The 20,088-nt window shown below is 40.4% G+C and overlaps 1 protein-coding gene across 2 annotated transcripts in view; it reads left to right on the top strand.

Annotated features, from left to right (window-relative positions):
• The window catches only part of LOC121324724 (janus kinase and microtubule-interacting protein 1-like), a 93,950-nt gene that overhangs the window by 36,399 nt on the left and 37,463 nt on the right, over window positions 1-20,088 (top strand). For both annotated transcript variants that reach the window (XM_041266867.1, XM_041266876.1), the window contains exons 2-3: window positions 2,932-3,179; window positions 11,694-12,188. In XM_041266867.1, the coding sequence (XP_041122801.1) occupies window positions 3,051-3,179; window positions 11,694-12,188 (624 nt within the window). In that variant the 5' untranslated portion in view covers window positions 2,932-3,050. The remainder of the gene's footprint in view (window positions 1-2,931; window positions 3,180-11,693; window positions 12,189-20,088) is intronic.

Below are 20,088 nucleotides of genomic sequence, written 5' to 3'. Positions count from 1 at the left end.
CAGCCCCTGCGTTGAGGGACGAGCTGGCCACATGGTTTTAGGAAAGGGAGATCATGTCTAACTAACCTGCTTGATTTTTTTGAGGCAACATTGATAATGGATAATTGTAAAGCATATGGCATGGTTTATTTAGATTTCCAGAAAGCGTTTGAGAAAGTCCTGCATAAAAGATTAATTCTCAAACTGAACGCAGTAGGGATTCAAGCAAATGCATGTACATGGATTAAGGAGTGGTTAACATGTAGAAAACAAGAGGGGAAACCTCAAAATGGAGTGTGGTAACTAGTGGTGTACCACAGGGATCAGTATTAGATCCTCTGCTATTTCTAATCTACATTAAATGATTTAGATTCTGGTATAGTAAGCAAACTTGTTAAATTTGCAGATGACACAAAAATAGGAGTGGCAAACACTGTTGTAGTAGCAAAGGTCATTCAAAATGATCTAGACAAGATTCAGAACTGGGCAGATACATGGCAAATGACATTTACGAGAGAAAAGTGTAAGGTACTGCACGCAGGAAATAAAAATGTACATTATAAATATATGGGAGATACTGAAATTGGAGAAGGAATCTATGAAAAAGACCTAGGAGTTTTTGTTGACTCAGAAATGTCTTCATCTAGACAATGTGGGGAAACTATAAAAAGGCCAACAAGGTGCTTAGATATATTGTGAAAAGTGTTGAATTTAAGTCAAGGTAAGTAATGTTAAAACTGTACAATGCATTAGTAAGACCTCATCTTGAATACTATGTTCTGTTCTGGTCACCTCGCTACAAAAAGGATATTGCTGCTCTAGAAAGAATGTAAAGAAGAGAGACCAGAATTATTCCAGGTTTAAAAGGCATGTCATATGCAGACAGGCTAAAAGAATTGAATCTATTCAGTCTTGAACAAAGAAGACAGCGTGGCGACCTGATTCAAGCATTCAGATTTCTAAAAGGTATTCACAATGTCGACCCAAGGGACTTTTTCGACCTTAAAAAAGAAACAAGGGGTCACAAATGGAGATTAGACAAAGGGGCATTCAAAACAGAAACTAGGAGGCATTTTTTTACACAGAGAATTGTGAGGGTCTGGAACCAGCTCCCCAGTAATGTTGTTGAACTGACATCCTGGGATCCTTCAAGAAGCTGCTTGATGAGATTCTGGGATCAGTAAGCTACTAACAACCAAACGAGCAAGATAAGCGGAATGGCTTCCTCTCATTTGTAAACTTTCTTATGGTCTTATATATTGCAGACTTCCACTGTTTGCACAGTATGCATGTTATTTTGATGTACCTATGTACTGCAGTTGTATAACAGACTGTGTTGTCTGCTTTATGATGCATAGAGATAAGATAAGGTCTACATTTTCCAGAGTGGACACTCTCTTTCAGCTTTGCATCCAGTCACTGCCTGTACAATAGCAACTTGGACTTTGAGAGCTGCATGGGGTGGAGGATGCATACAGTGCTGTAAATTGCTGGACATAGTCCTTCGATTTGATTCATATTGCAATAAGGGTAAAACATCAGGAAACATACAATAATAAAGTTACCATTTTAACCTGCTTTGATTTTGGGTTTCTTTTTCTGGTTGTAGTGTTTTTCTTTATTTTCTATATTTCTACAGCACAGACCTTTTGTGTTTGTTAAACGGTATGAATGCTTTATTTGAAGGTGCGCTCCAGCTAATGCCCAGAACAGACCTGTGTGCAAGCCGTGGGGAGGTTGTGTAATCCGGATCCCTCCAGACTGAGTAGTCTTAGGCACAGAATTTCTCATTCATCATTTAAGAAGCTTTATTTGCATGTGAATACTGGGCATTCAGACATTCATTCTCTAATCAGAGCCAGGCATTTCAGTGGAGAGCAGAGCCCTTAAGATTGTACTGGAGAGTTTAACTGGCTTGTGATACATGGATATTCTTGCTGAGTTGGATTAGTTTGGGGAGTTTTTTTTTTCTTGGGGGGTGGGGGGGCTGCACTGATCATACAGTAGCTACACAATGCTTTCACTTCTCAGAATAGTGGGTATTCTGTGCCTTTTACCAGTAATAACTAAAGTTTTATTTATTTTTTATTTCCTCTTATAATGGTGGCTATAAACCGAACACAAAATATTTTATGTATTGCACATTGATCTTGAACCATTTATTTTGCCATGCTTAAATGATAAAGCACACTTTTGTATTAACTGTTAGCAACCAGCTAACAAACATTTTTGAACTTGAAATATTCATCCGTTAGATCCCACTACTCTTAAGTTGATTGTACAGCAGTGAAATGGGGCCAGGTTTGTTTAAAGGTAATTTTAAAGATTTTATATATATATATATTTTCTTATATTATATTTATATAACATATATATAGATATATTATTATATATAATATATATATATATATATATATATATATATATATATATATATATATATATATATATATATATAATCTCCCTGTGTGTGTGTGTGTGTGTGTGTGTGTGTGTGTGTGTATATGAGGGATACCATAATAAAACCCTATATAAGATACATAAATATTATCATATATATAATATATCTATATATATTATATATATTATATCTCCCTATGGTATTTGTTTGTGGATTTATTTTATGTATATCCTCAGAACTGCATAGTGAATTGCAATTGCATATAGGATATTTTAGCTTAATTACATTTATCGGAATCGGTTTATAAGGAGATGCCTGGTTTGCTGTTTTTTTTTTTTTTTTTTTTTTTATTTTAGTTGAAGCCTCGTTATCCGGACACCACACATTAAGTTTTCTTCCTGTGCAGCAAACTGAGCCTAACTCTCTGGTGCAGAGGATCTCTGACCAATAGGCATTCATTATCCTTTGACTTGCTATCGTGCTCAAGTATTGTTTTAACACGTTGATAAATGGTGACCGTGTCGTCCTGTCTCTGTTGCACTTTCTTACAGAACAAACAAGATTCAGCTGATGATGATGAGAGCTGAAAGCACTTTTGCTCAGAACAGGATTCCTTCATGCCAGACTAATTTAATTCCGCGTTATTGAGGGACTGAGAACGCTAGCAAAGATGTCGAAAAGAAGCCGCGGGAAGGGTGAAAAGCCTGAGGTGCTGATAGATGCCCTACAGTCTGCCAATGAGGACCTCAGGACTAAACTGACAGACATTCAGATTGAGTTCCAGCAAGAGAAAGGCAAGGTATGTGCCTCTATTTCCTGTCTGTAGAGCAATCCACAGGAAACGCTCTTTGTATGTTTAATTAATTATTCATTCGTTATGGGTTGAGTCTCTTTTTTATAATGTAATTTGTTTAAGCCGCTACACTTAGCAGTACTCTCACCCAAACAGCTTATTTAATAAGAGACTCCACACACACACCTTATTCATTTATATTCTGGTACAAAACAGGGGTGACAGGTTGTAGTGATATCTTGGAGATTTAAACAGGTTGTGAGTAAAAGAGCCTTGCTGTAGATAAAACCATCTCAGGCTGCATATTAGATCATTTCAGGGGAGATGGTAACCCTGCAGTGGCTAAGAATACGTCTACATTTGAGATATAGAGGTTATATACTGAGGGCTGTACTCCCGAGAGACACCTTCCCTCAAGTCCTCCATGAGTGGGAAATTCTTGGTATACAATGGGGACTTAGTTATTCATGCAGTGATTGCAAAAATGTCCTGCACATTTTTTTAAATGTAAAATATCTACAGCACATTCAGCATTCCTTAGTTTTGTGATTTGTGTGCCAATAAAAACATATTAGTTTAACACACTCGAGACAGCAAGCCGTTTCTTGTAGTAAAGAAAGTACAGTGTCATGTTTCATAGAATAACCTTTACCTTCTGCAGTATAATTGTATTATCATTGATTTGTGACTTATCCACATTGAACACAACAGTATAACATTCATTTCATAGAACACACTCATTTCTGTGGATTCAATTGAAGCTCAATTTGCAGTGAATCAATGATTTTGTCTGACTCGTACATCTGCAAAGAGCCTGCTAAGCAGGGCAGAGTGCAGTGAAGACTTATAGCATTTAGCTGTTGAGGTATTAATCTGTCTGTTTTTAGCAATTTGCTTGTTTACACGGATTGTTAACTAAGATGTTTCACCTTAGTAGCCTATATATGTCCATTTTATTGAGCTGTGTTTTTTTGTAGTTAATTAGCTGTATTGGGACTTAAAGCAGAACCTAAGACTTAAGGACTATGCTGTATGGGAGTGACTGTATTTGAGTACTTTAGCATTATCTCAATGAATTTCGGATTACACTCTGACTGCTCTAGCTCAGCAGGTACAGTAGGTTTTCAGAAAAGACAAAAAAGTAAAAGTATGAAGTAGCTGCTTTTCACAAGTCTTTGTCACTATTCATTCTAGAGTGAATTATGTCATAACTTCCATGATATTACCAGGTAGAGTGATTGTGAAAGGGAATGGTAAGTCACAGGCAAAATCATAACTGCAGTATAAAAATGGACAGGAACTATAATCAGACTGCCATGAAAATGACGAGCGCAACTCTTGCTTCTCCTGTTATTCAGAGAGGTTTTGTTGATACACACTCGGTGAAGGAACCCTGTAAACAAACTCAGCTGGCAGCACTGCTTGGGCAGAGTGCCTGGCTCGCAAATTATTTACAATAATTAACAAAAACCCACGAAAATAGAACACACACTTTTCCATGTGCAGGGCCTCAGCCTACTCAACCCTATTCGCAGGATGTGGGTAAGGTGAGTGAAACAGCAGCATATATACGCAAGTTCAACACTCAGCTCAGAGTATTTCATTTCAGCTTATGGTTTAGTTACCATACGTCCTTGCCAAAGCAGTCTGCATGTTGACCTTAATCTGAAGCATCAGGGTGTACAAATGCTTCTGCTTCGCTTGCTCCCTTCGGTATTTAAAATTCTGTTTTAAATGGAAACAGTCAAGTGCTGCATTTTTCAGCTTGGTGATGTTATCAGCTGGTCCCAAGCAAGGACAGTTACATACTTTTAATACAGCATGATACAATATTCCAAACCCGCCCCACCAGGAAGCAACATGTTAATTCCTGTAGAGGCTGATGGCTTATGCATATTTGCAAAACATGTCTTGGTATCTATTCAATTATATTTACGAAGGGTTATGATTATGTCGAACTACTGTATTGATTTTAGGCTGCAGGGAACTAGGTTTAAATGGACTCTTACATCAAATTCATACTACACGCATGCCATTTAAATTAGGTACGCCAGAACAGTTAAAAAAAAAACAAACAAACACAAGACTACTGTACCTACAGTACCAGAACCTGTTTATGCAAATTGAGGAGCCATTCTCATATAAATACATATTTATAAGCAAAATAAAGTGTAATTGCACTAATCACTTCGTTAAATGTTATTGTGATTGTACGTACACTACTTTAGCGTGAACACAACATATGTATATATATCCAAGTTTTTAATAAATAGAGAAAATGTGCCAATGGTCCAGCTAAAAAAAAAACATATTTAAAATAGAACAATGTCTTTGGAAAAGATTACAAGTGACTGGAAAAACAACCCTGCCATCACAGGCATAAAAAAAAAAAATCATGAATGTTATTCCAAAGTAGTGTGACCGCTGAAAAGATTTCTTCACTCACCATTCAGTTTTGGCAAACGGTTGACTATTCTTCACCACAGAAAATGTGGAAAATGTGAGTAACAAAAATATCGACAAAATACAGATGTTAAGCAGAAATATCTACAGCTAAAATCTGAAAGGATATTGTTGGGAGCCAACCATATTGCATGCATTAGTGGAACTGGAGGCTTGCTGTATTGCTAATAAAATACTAGATAGTGATGAAAACTGGCAGACATGGTGGTTTTGGTTTTAGTTTAGGTTAGTTTAGTTTATTCACTTTGTGCCCACAGGGCCAGCACAGGTATATCAAATGCAATGATTTGGCATGTTTAAGGGACAGATATGGCACCTTGTTTTCAGAGGTATAAAAGTCACATGTTTAATGTGTTAAATCAAAAACTTCTTTCTGCCTTCAGGCAAAGTACTATATCTATCCAATAAGTTTGATTCTATAAGTCACCCGTAGATGGCGACATTTAGCAAAATAAGTGTTCTTACATTTTCGTGTCCGCCATTTTCTGAGCAATTTGAAAATTAACATCAAGCGGCGTGTTATATTAGTGTTTATTTACATATTGTTGAAGGTAATCAAGGTTGAAATAATACATCTTAATAGTTAAAAGTATGTAGATTTCAAGTATGATGTGTGTTTTTGAATGGCATAAGCTATGTTCAGAAAGTATTTCATAGTATGTAGGGGCCAAATCTAGTCTCCTAGCCTGGTCAGGGTTTTTGTCTTTGCAGTTCCACGAATACACTCGATTTGCTATGGTGGATTTATTTGTAGGTATTAGGCAATACAAACAAAATTTTATCTTGTTTTTATTTCGTTTTATTATTTTTAATTATTCAAAAAATTTTAAATGTATTTTTTTAAATAAATTACATTTTAGATTACATTGTTTACGTTTACAAACAAATGAACCGTCTGTCTGATAGAAACGATTATGTAATCTCAGTATTAGTTAACGGTACAAATATTTTGTTTGCAGTTTTAACATGTTTAAATTGAGCAGACTTTAAAAAGTACAGAAATTAGATTACTGTCATGAATTAGTTATCACATTTTTAAATTTAGTTTTTATATTCCTTCATGTTTTTTTAGCCTCGCAATTGGTAATGACATTCCATGTTCAAGCAAGTTATTCCATGTTATAAACTGGGCGATTTGAATGTTGTACTGTTGGTATTTGATTTTATGCATCAAAACCAAAAAAAAAAAAAAAAGAAATTCTCCACTCACATCATTTTATATTTTACTGAAAACAAAAAAATATATATAGCCTATAGATTTATGGTTCAAGGTTTAATGTACAATGTTATTGTACATAAAAGTTAATTATTGTTTGTATTGCAAAGCACTATTGTATGCATATGTGTTTAAATAGCCCTTTGGATTAAACATTTTAGCACTGAAAGTGTTGTGTTCTCTTTCATTGCTAGTTTACATACATGTACAACTAGACCTCCAACTTGAGGTTCGTAACCATTTTGAGCTAGGGGACACATTTGGCACCTACTTTTTTAATCTTAATTTTTTTTTTGCAAAATGTAAAAATGAGATATGCAGTCTAAATTATTTCATATCAGTCTTTCATTACATCAGCAAAGAAAGCAAGTCAGATTTTATGTGTGCCTGTAACAGGATGACTTCTATTTTTAACTACTATTATTACAATTACCTCCGTCTCCAGTCCCGTTCTCCACTCACCAAACACACAATCCCGAGTGAGTGAAAATGTAGCTTTTATGCAGCTGTACCGAGACTCGATTGCTAATCAATCATTCAATTGGAGTCTCGGTACAACTGAACGTGAATTAATGAAGTGCAATTCCACATACTCGCATAGTACTACATTTTACCTGCACGTGAAGTGCTGTGCAATCCTCGTGCCTAAATACAAATATACATTTACAATATACATTGTAACCCATATTATATTCTGTGTAACAATGACTATACACCAACATTAACGCACTACACGTAACATATAACACAAATAAATAGCTCAGGGGCGGGGAACTTTGCCACAGTGCCGTATAAAGTCGAACTATACCGCTGTGGAAACTGGGATATCCATTTCTAGTCAAGTTTAATCATGGATTACACGTTGCCTAGGACTACAATCCCACACAATTCACTGCAGAGATGATGCAAGTCTAAGGAAGCTAACACCCCGTTCACACTTGCTGAGTCGGCCTTGGGCCGTCTCTGGGCCGCCTCAAAATTTCCGTTCACATTCAAGGTTTTAGGGGGCCTAAGTGTGTTCACATGTGGCTGGAAAGGAAGCCTAAAGTGCTTGTGGGGAATGTAAACAGTGACGTAACACTGCATTCCTGGAATCAACATAAGAGATTGAGCTGGGAAATTTGCAGATGTAAATATGGCAATCTTATTTTTTGCAGCACTGTTGGTACTGTACTTATTGCATAAGATACAATAAAGGCGTGTGTTGACAGTGCAGTCGGTTACTGTGGAAAGAAGCGATCGTGTTGGATCATGCGTAAATGCAGCAAACAAGGACGTGTACATTACATTAGTCACAATACAGATTATTATATTAATGGTGACTGAATAATTGACGTTGTATGCATCAATATTGAGGTTTACAATTTTAGCTACAATCTGAAATGTGTGTGTGTGTGTGTGTGTGTATATATATATATATATATATATATATATATATATATATATATATATATATATATATATATATATAATGTATTATATGTCTATCTATATCCCATCGTCAAAAGTGTCAGTGTATTCAGTGCATTCCCCATGGCTATTTACCGGGCTGGAGATCGCCATAGGTCTCATAAAATCCAAGATCCATGGTGTGTTTATCTCTGGCCTGCTGCTCAGTATTTCTGAGAGTTCTCCACTCAAAAGGGTGTATCATATAGCCCCTTGCACCACAGAGATAACACGGACATAAAGGAGATAGCTGCTTCTGCATCCAGCGCTCAAAGAATCACAGACCTTTGCAGAGCTTTTTGAGATGTTATAGTAATAAAATAATGACTTGGATAGCATTATTGAGGAGTTTGGTGATAAAACGAGTGATCGGGAGAGGATTTACCAGTATTTACGTCTATAAAGAGGTATGTGAAAAATACAGCAAACAAGGGGTGGGGCTTGGCTGGAGATGCAAGACTGTCCTTTTGCGATTCAATACCTTTTAAACCTGCTTTACTCTTTGGGGGGGTGGGGGGGGATTTAAAACAGCGTGTGTGAAAATAAATTGGACCTGATGCGCCTGACAAGTGCTGAATAAATGGATCGCTAAGGATTAATTTCTACATCGTCCCAGCTGCTACCTCTTAAAACCGACATTGTTTTAATCTACTACACTCAACTTAGTAGGGGTTTGGTCACCGCATTGACACGTTAAGGCCAGCCCAGGGCCTGTGTTGGGTTCACACATACAGATAGGCCGGCCCTGAGGCGGCATTGCGTACTGTCTCAATTAAACGAGAGGCAGTTGAGACAAACTTAGATGCACTCTGAGAAAGAAAAATAATTAAATAACACCACAGTATGATTAAATGTTAAATACATAATTTAAAATGAGTCAATGATTTAAAAAAAAAAAAAAAAAATTCCAAAACAAAATGAATCGCACCTGCGATGTTGACACATCAACTTTCTTTGCAACAGCAGCCTAAGAAACCACAGAAGACTCCATCTCCTTCAAGAATTAAGTGTGGTTTACTCAATTTACGTTGTATCCCATTTAAGCAGCAATCCCAATTTTATCAGTATCCGATTAGGCAGCGCCGACTGTAATTCACTCGGAAAATATGATTTTCATCACACCCCTAGCAGGCACCATTGTTATTTGTTTTTTAGAAGGCACTTTAAGGTTATTGTGGGAACGGTAATTATTTGTTTTTCGAGTACATGAATAGTTTATATATGTCATTTGCTTATTGACTGGTTCACATTTTTTCCATGATAAGCGGTAGGCTAAAGCTTATGAGGCCATGAGTGGTGATTGTGCTTAGAGCTGATATTTTGTTGTTGTTTTACGATATAAGCCAGTAAGAGGTGTTTGTTTTGTTTGCTCTCTATTCTTGTCAGTGCATTAAAACATTGCTTTCTTTTGGTGTCTGCAATAAGGGCAGTATGTACAGTAGCGCTGGACCCTATGGGTTGTACAGTACACCAAAGTGTTAACAAATTTCAATTTATCAAGGAAGCAAAAGAACATGATCTTTCACATTATCCAGTGCTCAGAAAGTTTGACACTATCTTATTGACCATTTAAGATAGACTTCATATTTTTGTTTCCTGATGATGGATACCATACTTTGCTGGTGAAGGTGAATTTAATCCCAATAGTGTGGTCTACATTTATCCCCCACATGTATTTGCATAAATCACCGACTTAGGGATTTTATCATTTTACTTAGATTCTCACGTTTTTTTTTTGTCTAGGCAAAGTGCAAAGTCGCAGTATGTTACTTTGGAAGGGGTGTAGGTAATTCACTGACCAGGAGACAGACAGGTGTATTTGGAAACACCACACAGGTGCCCAGTTTTATTTTAGACCGGTTCTTATTTTTCTCCGGCAGAGGGCACCGTTGACCGTGGGCTGCCTATCAACGATGATAGACAGCACCACGGAAATACCACAGCTGGTACACGAACAGCAAATGCACTCGCAGGTGCTCAAAGAAATAATAATGAAAACAGAAGGCGAAAAGAACAATGGAAAATAAAACAGTAATAAAACTACAAATAAAAGGTGCTGCACTCGGCAGCGTTATCCCGGTCGCCACTACCCGCACAACCCGGATCACCGTCCTACTCTGTCGGCTATCTAGCCTGCTCTTTTACAATACGCCGGGGTCTGCCCAAGGGTTCCCCACTCTCTCTCTTTCTCGCTGTGAATTTCTTTTCTCCCGGCTGATTCCCGGTCCTGAATCAAAGCTTCCGCACTCTTGGTGCGTCTAAGTGGGCAGACCTGAGGAAACAACAGAGCGTTATTTTATAGGACCAACAATCGTCCAAGACCCGCCTCCCAGCCATTCAGAGAGGGGGAAAGTCCACACACACCCTTTCCCACCTCCCCGTGTCATTGCCATGACTCACAGGCGGCTGTTGGGCGACTGCCGCCCTCTTCCTGCAGCCCGTGAACACGCCAGCAGAGTCAGCACAGATCTCTCCCTGTTACAGTTACACTAACACTTCCTAGGTAATTCTGCCAGGAAAATTAAACACACTCCATTCCTTTTCTGCTGTTGACCAATCAAATGCCTTTCCTAATTTTATACCCTCATTACAACTTGAAAGGATATAAAAATGGTATTTTTGTATGACAAACATGTAATTTGTTTTAAACAGTTGAAAGTACCTATTTTAAAGTTTGTATCTTTACTTTTTTTAAAGAAATGAAAACTCTGTGAACGCCAATTCCATTGCAATAACTGAAACTATTAATGCAATAACTCAGAAGGGAGTGGAGCAAGATCTCCAGTTTATTAGCACCAATAAATGATCAATTAAACAACTGCAAATGTATATTTTTTATGTATGTTTTCATTTACATGTTACAAGAATCACTCACTGCAGCAAAGCAAGTATCTGTATTTGTTTACTTTCGGAATATACCTTTTTGATTGTGTAATCGTCATGTCAGGAGAGTAGAAAGTGCATTTAGTTGCAATGCTCCTGGATTGTGGAACTCATTGCCCTTTCTATTAGAGGTGCTGTTTCGGTCAATATTAAGTCAAGATTAAAGACTTATTTTTATAATTTAGCCTTTTTAACCTGACTTACAATTGTTTTAATCTGTTTTGTTTGCTTTTTTTCTGTAATTTTGTATTTTATCATTGTTATTATTTTCTTCAATTGTTTAATATTTTGATTATTGTTGTTATTAGTCTTAATAGTGTTTTTGTAATTTCTTATTTTTGATGTTGCATACTTTCTCTTTTTAACTAACATGTAAAGCGCTTTAAGATAAATAAATAAATAATTTAAATGTGATGACACACATTCTATGTGTTTTTATTCTTGACAGGGGATATGTATTTTACTAACAATGTGTTTTTTTTTTTTTTTAATACATATAACTTCTCCAGGTAGCCAAACTGAGGGAGAAGCTGCAGGAGGCCAAGCAAAGCCGAGAGTTGGAGCAGCACAAGCACACGGTCCTGGTGACTGACTTAAAAGCCAAACTCCACGAGGAGAAGATGAAGGACCTGCAGGCAGTGCGGGAGGTCCTGATCAAACAGCACGAACAGGAGCTGACCCGCATCGTCAAGATCCGGGAAAGCGAGCTCCACCGCCTGCAGTCCCTGGTCAACGTGCTGCGGGACGGGGCGGCCGACAAGGTGAAGACGGTCCTGCTGAGTGAGGCCCGGGAGGAGGCCCGCCGTGCCTTCGACAGCGAGCGCACCAAACTGCAGCAGGAGAACCTGGAACTGAAGTCGGCGAAGAAGCAATTGGAGGAGACTTTGAATAACATCATGCAGGCTGATAAAGCCAAAGCTGCAGACCTGAGGACTGCGTACCAGTCGCATCAGGAGGAGACGAACCGGATAAAGCGGGACTGTGAGAGGGAAATACGCCGGCTGGTGAGTTAATCTGTCCGTAGAATTTCCATTACAGGGTTTTCAACTCTGGATTAAAGCATTCATTCACCATCTCTGTGTCATATGGTGACTACCAGCTAGGGCTAGGACGATAGTGTTTTTTTTTTTTTTTTTTTTTTTTTTTTTACTATCGATGCATTGTTTTTTCATAACACAAAAGAAACGTGTAAATAGTAAGCACATATATTTTCAAATCTAATAACGAAAAGTAAACCCTTTCTCCAGTTGAACTTAAAACTGCACAATTCTAATTATTTATGTCTAGTCACACTGTTGGCAAGGTTCCCCACAAAAAGTTAATAAAACATGACAAATACTACTTTCTTTCCTTACGATGTCTTGACAGCAACCGGATTAGAGAAACTCAAACAGGGAACACAAGAATTTAACAAAGTGCCTGCACCAGGCAGTGTAGCATCTAACAGGGGAACCAGTCTTCTGTGGAGAGTGAAGTCCTGTATCTATTAGGGTTGGAACAGTAATCGGTAATATCGATAATCACAATATTTTTTTTTGCAACGATAATTTTATCATGTTGAAAAATTATTATCAATAATGTAGGGCTGTGTTCGAAGGTGCGTTCGCTAGGCAGGAATTCGAAGATTGTTTTAAACCTTCGAAGGTTCGTCAGACAGGTTCACGCACTGTGTTTTTTTCTTCCTATTAACAGAAACTGTTTGATAATGTGCGAGTACTATAAATCACAAATGAAATGTCACTCGCATGCAAAATGATCTTTTGATTTGTATAATGCATATTACGTAAACAAAAGTTGTCAATAAAATCCGCTACCAAATCGTTATACATTACATACAACTGGAGCAGGGTATAGTATCCAAAGCAGTGGGCTCCTATCTCTAATGATTGTATTGCTTCAGTAAATTAAATTAAAGTATGTACTGAATACCTAGTGTACAAGACAGTGTAAGAGAAGTGTTTATTGGTGGCAGCCTTGATATGGATTTAGATACAATGTCAAGCTTACTGCAACAGAATGAAATTAATTCAAGCGTAATTTAAAAACAAAAATGTAAGATGCAAACACCGAACTACAGCTCCCACTATATTTACAGATTTCAGACCTTTAAAAGAAAGTAGCTTTAGTAGGCAGGAACAAGCAAATGTCAAGGTCGGTAGCAAATCTCCATAAACTAAGTACTGTAAAAACCTTTGTAAAGTCTATTTTCTTGGTTGAGATGTAAGTGACTCTGAAGCTGATGCATAGTCCACACACACTGGTCTCTGTAAGTCGACTTAAGGTGCCTGCAAAATAAATAAATAAATAAATAAATAAATAAATAAATAATAATAATAATCGTATTTATTTCAGGGATGGAATTAAGACTCCTATTGCATAGCAGTCAATCATTTGCTGACATTTTTATGTAGTTTGTGACTTTCATATTAATTATTTTGTCTTTATTTACAGCTTTCTAAGAAGTCGTTGATATTCTTTATAGTAAAAACTATGATAAAATGGTCTCAGTATATTGTAAGCAGGGAATACCATTGCATAGTGCAGCTAAAATGCAGAAGACATAAAATAAACAAATAAATCAAAACTGAAATGATTTGTCACTGTGGAGAAGGGCTATCATAGCGAGTCCTGCAGGGAGCATGTAACTGGCTTGGATGCCTCCCAGTTGGTGCCTGGCAGTGCCCTGCTCTGAGCTGGCAACAGTGAGCTGTTTGGCTGAGTGTCTGCACTTGCTGACTTGCTGTTTCTCCTTCCTGCGATGAAGTAGGAGAGTGACCCCTGTGCTGTATGTGGTCCTCAGCTCCTCTTAATATACATTAAATACTTAGATCCTGGTATGTAACTTGTTATATTTGCAGAATACACAAAAATAGGAGTGGCAAACACATTGCAGCAGCAAAGGTCATTGTGACAGAGTTCAAATGACGCTTGGTATTAGATCTCCTTCCTGACCTGTGAGGGCACTAAAAAGGAAGGAACAGATTAACCTTAAGCAAATGGAATGACAGTTTATTCTTTAGGGTAGGTGGAAGTCAGCCATTTAGGAAGGGGGCGGAGCTACGGCACCCAAGCTCACTGACCCGGACGGTAGACGGCGTGGCGTCCGAGGATTGGAGAAGCGGATGCGTTCGTTAACCTAGAGGTCATGGGCGAGGGTATAAATAGGAGGGCGCAGCTTCAGTGATCTGTTCCTTTGTAGATGGTTAGCAACAACCTAGGAGCCCGTAATTTGTGTGTTCGTCTGTCTTGTAACGCTATTTGTTTGTGTTGTTTGTCTTTCAAAGTGTACTTGCATGATCAGGAGCTGTAGCCGCAAGCCAGCATTAAACCCGGACATCAACACTTACTTTTCACTTCGGAACTGTCTTTGCACCACGAGCACTTAATTCACTCACTGTAGGAACTGTGTTTATGTTTTGTGGGGGTGAGAAGAGATGGGGCTTTTTGGGATTACAAACAGGAGTGATACACGCTGCTGTACCACTTCCATCATTATTATTGTGCAGGTTTTGCCATAAGGCTCTGGACTTTATAATCATTAATAAACACTCTTGCACCTGTGAATCATTTGTCTGTGTGATTAATCCGCTCTGCACTGCATTCACCTGCACGTATTCACCACTTTACCACACGTGGTGTTAGCGTGGGATGGACTACGCAGCACTGTCGGCGCTGCTGGAGCAGCTGAACGGCAGACGGGAGGTGGAGGAGAGATGGAGAGAGGAGAGGTACTGATCGAGAGGGTAGGGCAGGCGATACCTCCCCCAGTATCAGCAGAACTGAGAATGACGGCGCCAAAGGCAAGGGCACACAAAATGATGGTGGAGGATGACCCAGAAGCATACCTGGTGGCATTTGAGTGGTTGACTACCACCGCATCACGGCCCCGACAGTACTGAGCAAGTCAAATAGGACCCTGCATGATTGGTGAAGCTCAGGCAGCATACCAGGTGATGGGCGATGACGACGCCACTCAGTATGACCTGGTAAAACTGGCCATTCTCCGCCGTCTTAATATTACCAAGGAAACTCAGTGTGTGAGGTTCAGGGAGTACAAGAGTTCCCCGAATATACGCCCCAGGGTGGTCGCGCAGAAATTTTGTGACCACATGGTACACTGGCTCACCCCAGCTCTAAAATCAAGCGCGCAGATGGGTGAGACCATAGTGATTGAACAGTTTTGCCATGTGGTCGGCGACGAGACCCAAGCGTGGATACGGCGCCACAACCCCGACAACCTGGACCAGGTAGTAAAACTCGCTGAGGACTTCGAGGACTCCCTGTTATCAACCCAGACTGGACTACTCACTGCGCCAGTTCAACGGACCATCCGAGCCCCATCTCCTCCCTCTGCTCCACCAACCCTACCACCGGGACAGGGTCAACGACCTCCTAGAGCACCAGCCCCAATGGGCAACCTTGCCTCCCCACCATGGAGACCAAGGTTGGCCCCCAGCTGGGGTAGAGGTGCTACCCCTGCCCCGTTGCCATACCAGCAGCGGGACAGATCACTAACCCCTGTACCCTCCTCTTCCCCTACCTGTTTTAGATGCCATCACCGGGTCATCAGGCCAGGTCGTGCCCATTTGCGATGGAGTGTGACGTGGCCGTATGCAATCTGGCATCTGAAGCGGGTAAGCGAGAGAAAAATGGTCGGGAGGGGCCTTGTATTGTTAATGTGATTTGGGGTAATGTGAAAACCCATGCATTAGTGGACACAGGGTGTGAGCAGACCTTAATTTGAGCATCTGTCTTGAGCGGTGTGTTGTGGCAGCCACAAGGTCAGGTGGTGATCTCCTTTATCCATGGAGACATGGCAACATACCCCACAGTTAAAGCATATTTATCAGTTGGTCAGATAAAACGTCACCTGCTAGTTGGGGTGGCGGAAAGACTACCACATCCAGTTATTCTGGGTCGAGACTGGCCAAACTACAAAGATTTGGTGAAATGAATGGCAGTCCCGACCGTACATGTAAATGTGGCAGAAAAAGCCGAAAGGGAAATGATTGGTAATGTCTTCCCCTTTCAAACGGAAATGTTTTCTCCCCTATTCCGCCCGAGAAAAACAAATAGAGAGAAGGTTGCGGAAATGGGAGGGAGCATTAATGAGACAAGGCTGGGGGCTGGTCGGAGCCTGCTATAACAGTGAAAAACGCCAATCAAAGGGGGTCGGAACGCACTGTGACTGAGAGGGCGAGGTTACTGGGCCATTAAGGGCAGATGTTGCTCCGGCCCCTCTCAATATACCAGACATGTGGCACTCAAATGTGGACATAGTTTGGGGCCAGAAAAACGACCCCTCACTGATGCACATTTGGGGACAGGTCCGGTCTATTGAAGGTAGGTATGTTAAAGGCGCTGGGGCACTAGTATTTCCACACTTCATTTTCAAGGGGCAATTACTGTATAGGGTAAACCTGGCTGCGGGCACAGGACAGCCTGTAAACCAATTATTGGTTCCCCCGTCCTGTTGGCTGGAGGTCATGATATCCCTTTTGCGGGGCACCTCGTAGCAGACAAGACAAGGGAACGAATATTGGCTCGATTTTTTTGGCTAGGACTTTATAGAGATGTGTCGAGATATGTAGCCACATGCCTAGACTGCCAGCGAGTAGCGGAGGTTCGAGTGTGCCACACCCCTTTGGTTCCACTACCGATTATTTCCACCCCCTTTGAACGCATCTCAATGGACATAGTCGGCCCCTTGCTACCTTCTGATTCTGGGTATACCCATATATTAGTGGTGGTAGATTACGCAACACGATACCCGGAGGCAGTTCCATTGAGGTCCACTAGTGCTGTGGCGATAGCCAAAGAACTAGTGCAGATTATGGCAAAAGTAGGGATCCCCAAGGAGATATTGACTGATCATGGAACAAATTTTTTGTCAAACACGTTACAGCAGGTATATAAAATACTAAAAATACGTCCCGTGAGAACGTCTGTTTATCATCCGCAGACGGACTGTTTGGTGGAACGCTTTAATCAGACCCTGAAGGCAATGCTGAGACAATTTGTAAATCAAGAGCAAAAACACTGGGCATCGCTGCTTCCGACCTCCTTTTCGCAGTGAGAGAGGTGCCGCAGAGTTCGACATGTTTGACATTCATGTCATGACGCAGCATTCTCGATCTGTTGAGAGAGGGATGGGAGGAGTACAAAGGCTTGTCTAAAAATGTAGTGCAGCATGTGCTCCTACTTGAAGATTGCCTAGATTTGGTCGGTCGTTTGGCCCAGGACAATCTCAAAGCGGCTCAGCACCGACAACAGCAGCATTACAATCAAAATGCCTTGATTTGAACCTTTTCACCTGGAGACAAGGTAATGCTGCTGCTTCCCTCAACAGAATCCAAACTGCTAAATGGCAGGGGCCATATGAAGTGATTCGGGTTATAGGAAAGGTGAATTATGAAATTAGACAGTCTGATCGCCGTAACGAAAAATAAATTCAGCACCAACCGTTTTTGTGTGGATTTCCGTGAGGTAAACGCCATTGCCAAGTTTGTTGCGTATCCCATGCCTTGGGTCGATGAACTTCACGATAGACTGGGGAAGGCAGGGTTTATTTCCACTCTGGACCTGATGAAAGGATACTGGCAGATCCCGTTAACTCATAGATCCAGAGAAAAAACTGCATTTTCAACTCCAGAGGGGCTGTTCCATTTCACAACTATGCCTTTTGGGCTACATGGTGTGCCCGCTGCCTTTCAGAGACTTATGGACCAGGTTTTACATCCACATCGTGAATATGCAGCAGCGTATATTGACGATGTGGTCATTTAATGCTCCACCTGGCGAGAGCATTTGGCTAGGATTGCAGCCGTCCTTCAGTCTCTAAGGGCAGCCCGGCTAACAGCCAATCTGCGAAAATGTACGTTTGCAAAAAAAGAGACACAATGTTTGGGGTTTATAATGGTAGGGTGAAACCCTTTGTCAGCAAGGTCCAGGCCTTGGTGAATGCGGCAATCCCCAAAACCAAGGCTGAGATGAGGTCTCTGTTGGGGTTGGCTGGTTATTACCACCGCTTTACCCCAGAGTATGCCACAGTGGTCAATCCCTTAATTGACCTCACCAGAAAGAGTGCACCAAATTTAATTAATTGGTACGTTTGGTACTGTCAAGCAGAAACTGTGCCAGGCCCCCGCTCTCATTACTCCAGACTTCACCAAGAGATTCTTCCTCCACACCGATGCGTCGGATGTGGGTTTGGGTGCAGTCCTGTCCCAAAGGGTAAACTGAGTAGAACATCCCATACTGTACATTAGTAAAAAAAAAAAAGCTCCATCAGGAGCGCAACTACTCCATCGTCGAAAAGGAGTGTTTAGACATTAAATGGGCTACTCACTCTTTAAGATACTACCTGCTGGGGCACTCATTTGATCTCGTCACTGACCACACCCCATTCAAGTGGTTAAGCACAATGAAGGACAGCAATGCCGAATAACTCGGTGGTATCTGGCATTGCAGCCCTTCATGTACCACATGGTACACCGTGCAGGGAAAGACCACCAAAATGCAGATTTTTTATTTTTATTTTTTCCTGGGAGGGGGGAGTAATGGGAAAGGTAGATTTAGCCGAGTGTTCCTTCAGCTCCACTCTGAGCGGTGGGATATGTGACAGAAATCGAATGACGCTTAGTGTTAGATCTCCTTCCCGACCTGTGAGAGCACTAGAAAGAAGGAACAGAGTAATCTTAAGCAAATGGCAAGACAATTTATTCCGTAGGGTAGGTGGAAGTTGGCCATTTAGGAAGGGGGCGGAGCTATGGCACCCAAGCTCACTGACCCAGACGGTAGACGGCGTGGCATCCAAGGATTGGAGGAGCGGATGCGCTCATTAACCTAGGGGTCATGGGCGAGGGTATAAATAGGGGGGCGCAGCTTCAGTGAACTGTTCCTTTGTAGATGGTTAGCAACAACCTAGAAGGAGCCCGTAATTTGTGGATAAACCGTGAGTGTTCTGAGTGTTCGTCTGCCTTGTAACACTGTTTGTTTGTCTTTCAAAGAGTACTCGCACGATCTGGAGCTGTAGCCGCAGACCAGCATTAAACCCGGACATCAACACTCACTTTTCACTTCAGAACTATCTTTGCACCACGAGCACTTAATTCACACACTGTAGGAACTGTGTCTGTGTTTTGTGTGGGTGAGAAAAGACGGGACTTTTTGGTTGCGCGTCAGACCCTTAGGATTTTACAAACAGGAGTGATACACGCCGCTGTACCACTTCCATCATTATTATTGTTTGCAGGTTTTGCCATAAGGCTCTGGACATTATAATCATTAATAAACACCCTTGCACCTGTAAATCATTCATCTCTGTAATCCGCTCTGCACTGCACTCACCTGCACATATTCTACACTTTGCCACAGTCATTCAAAATGACATTTAATAAAGGAAAGTGTAAGGTACTGCATGCAGGCAATACAAATGTCCATTATAAATACCATATGGGAGATACTGAAATTGAAGAAGGAATCTATGAAAAAGAGCTAGGAGTTTATGTTGACACAGAAATGTCTTCATCTAAGCAATGTGGGGAACCTATAAAAAAGGCCAACAAAATGCTTGGCTATATACTGAAAACTGTTGAATTGAAATCAAGGGACGTAATGCTAAAATTTTACAATGCATTAGTAAGACCTGTTCTAGAATATTTTGTTCGTTCTGGTCACCTCGCTACTAAAAGGATATTGCAACCTAGAAAGACTGCAAAGAGGAGCAACCAGAATTATTCTTGGTTTAAAAGGGATGTCATGTGCAAACAGGCTAAAATAATTGAATCTATTCAGTCTTGACCAAAGAAGACTACACGACGATCTGATTCAAGCATTCAAAATTGTAAAAGATATTGACAATGTCGACCCAGGGCCAGGGGTCACAAATGGAGATTAGATAAA

This window comes from Polyodon spathula, chromosome 1, assembly GCF_017654505.1.
Source record: "Polyodon spathula isolate WHYD16114869_AA chromosome 1, ASM1765450v1, whole genome shotgun sequence".
Classification (NCBI taxonomy): domain Eukaryota; kingdom Metazoa; phylum Chordata; class Actinopteri; order Acipenseriformes; family Polyodontidae; genus Polyodon; species Polyodon spathula.
Note: the sequence above shows the minus strand (reverse complement) of the source record. Positions and strands in the feature narration are given on the sequence as shown.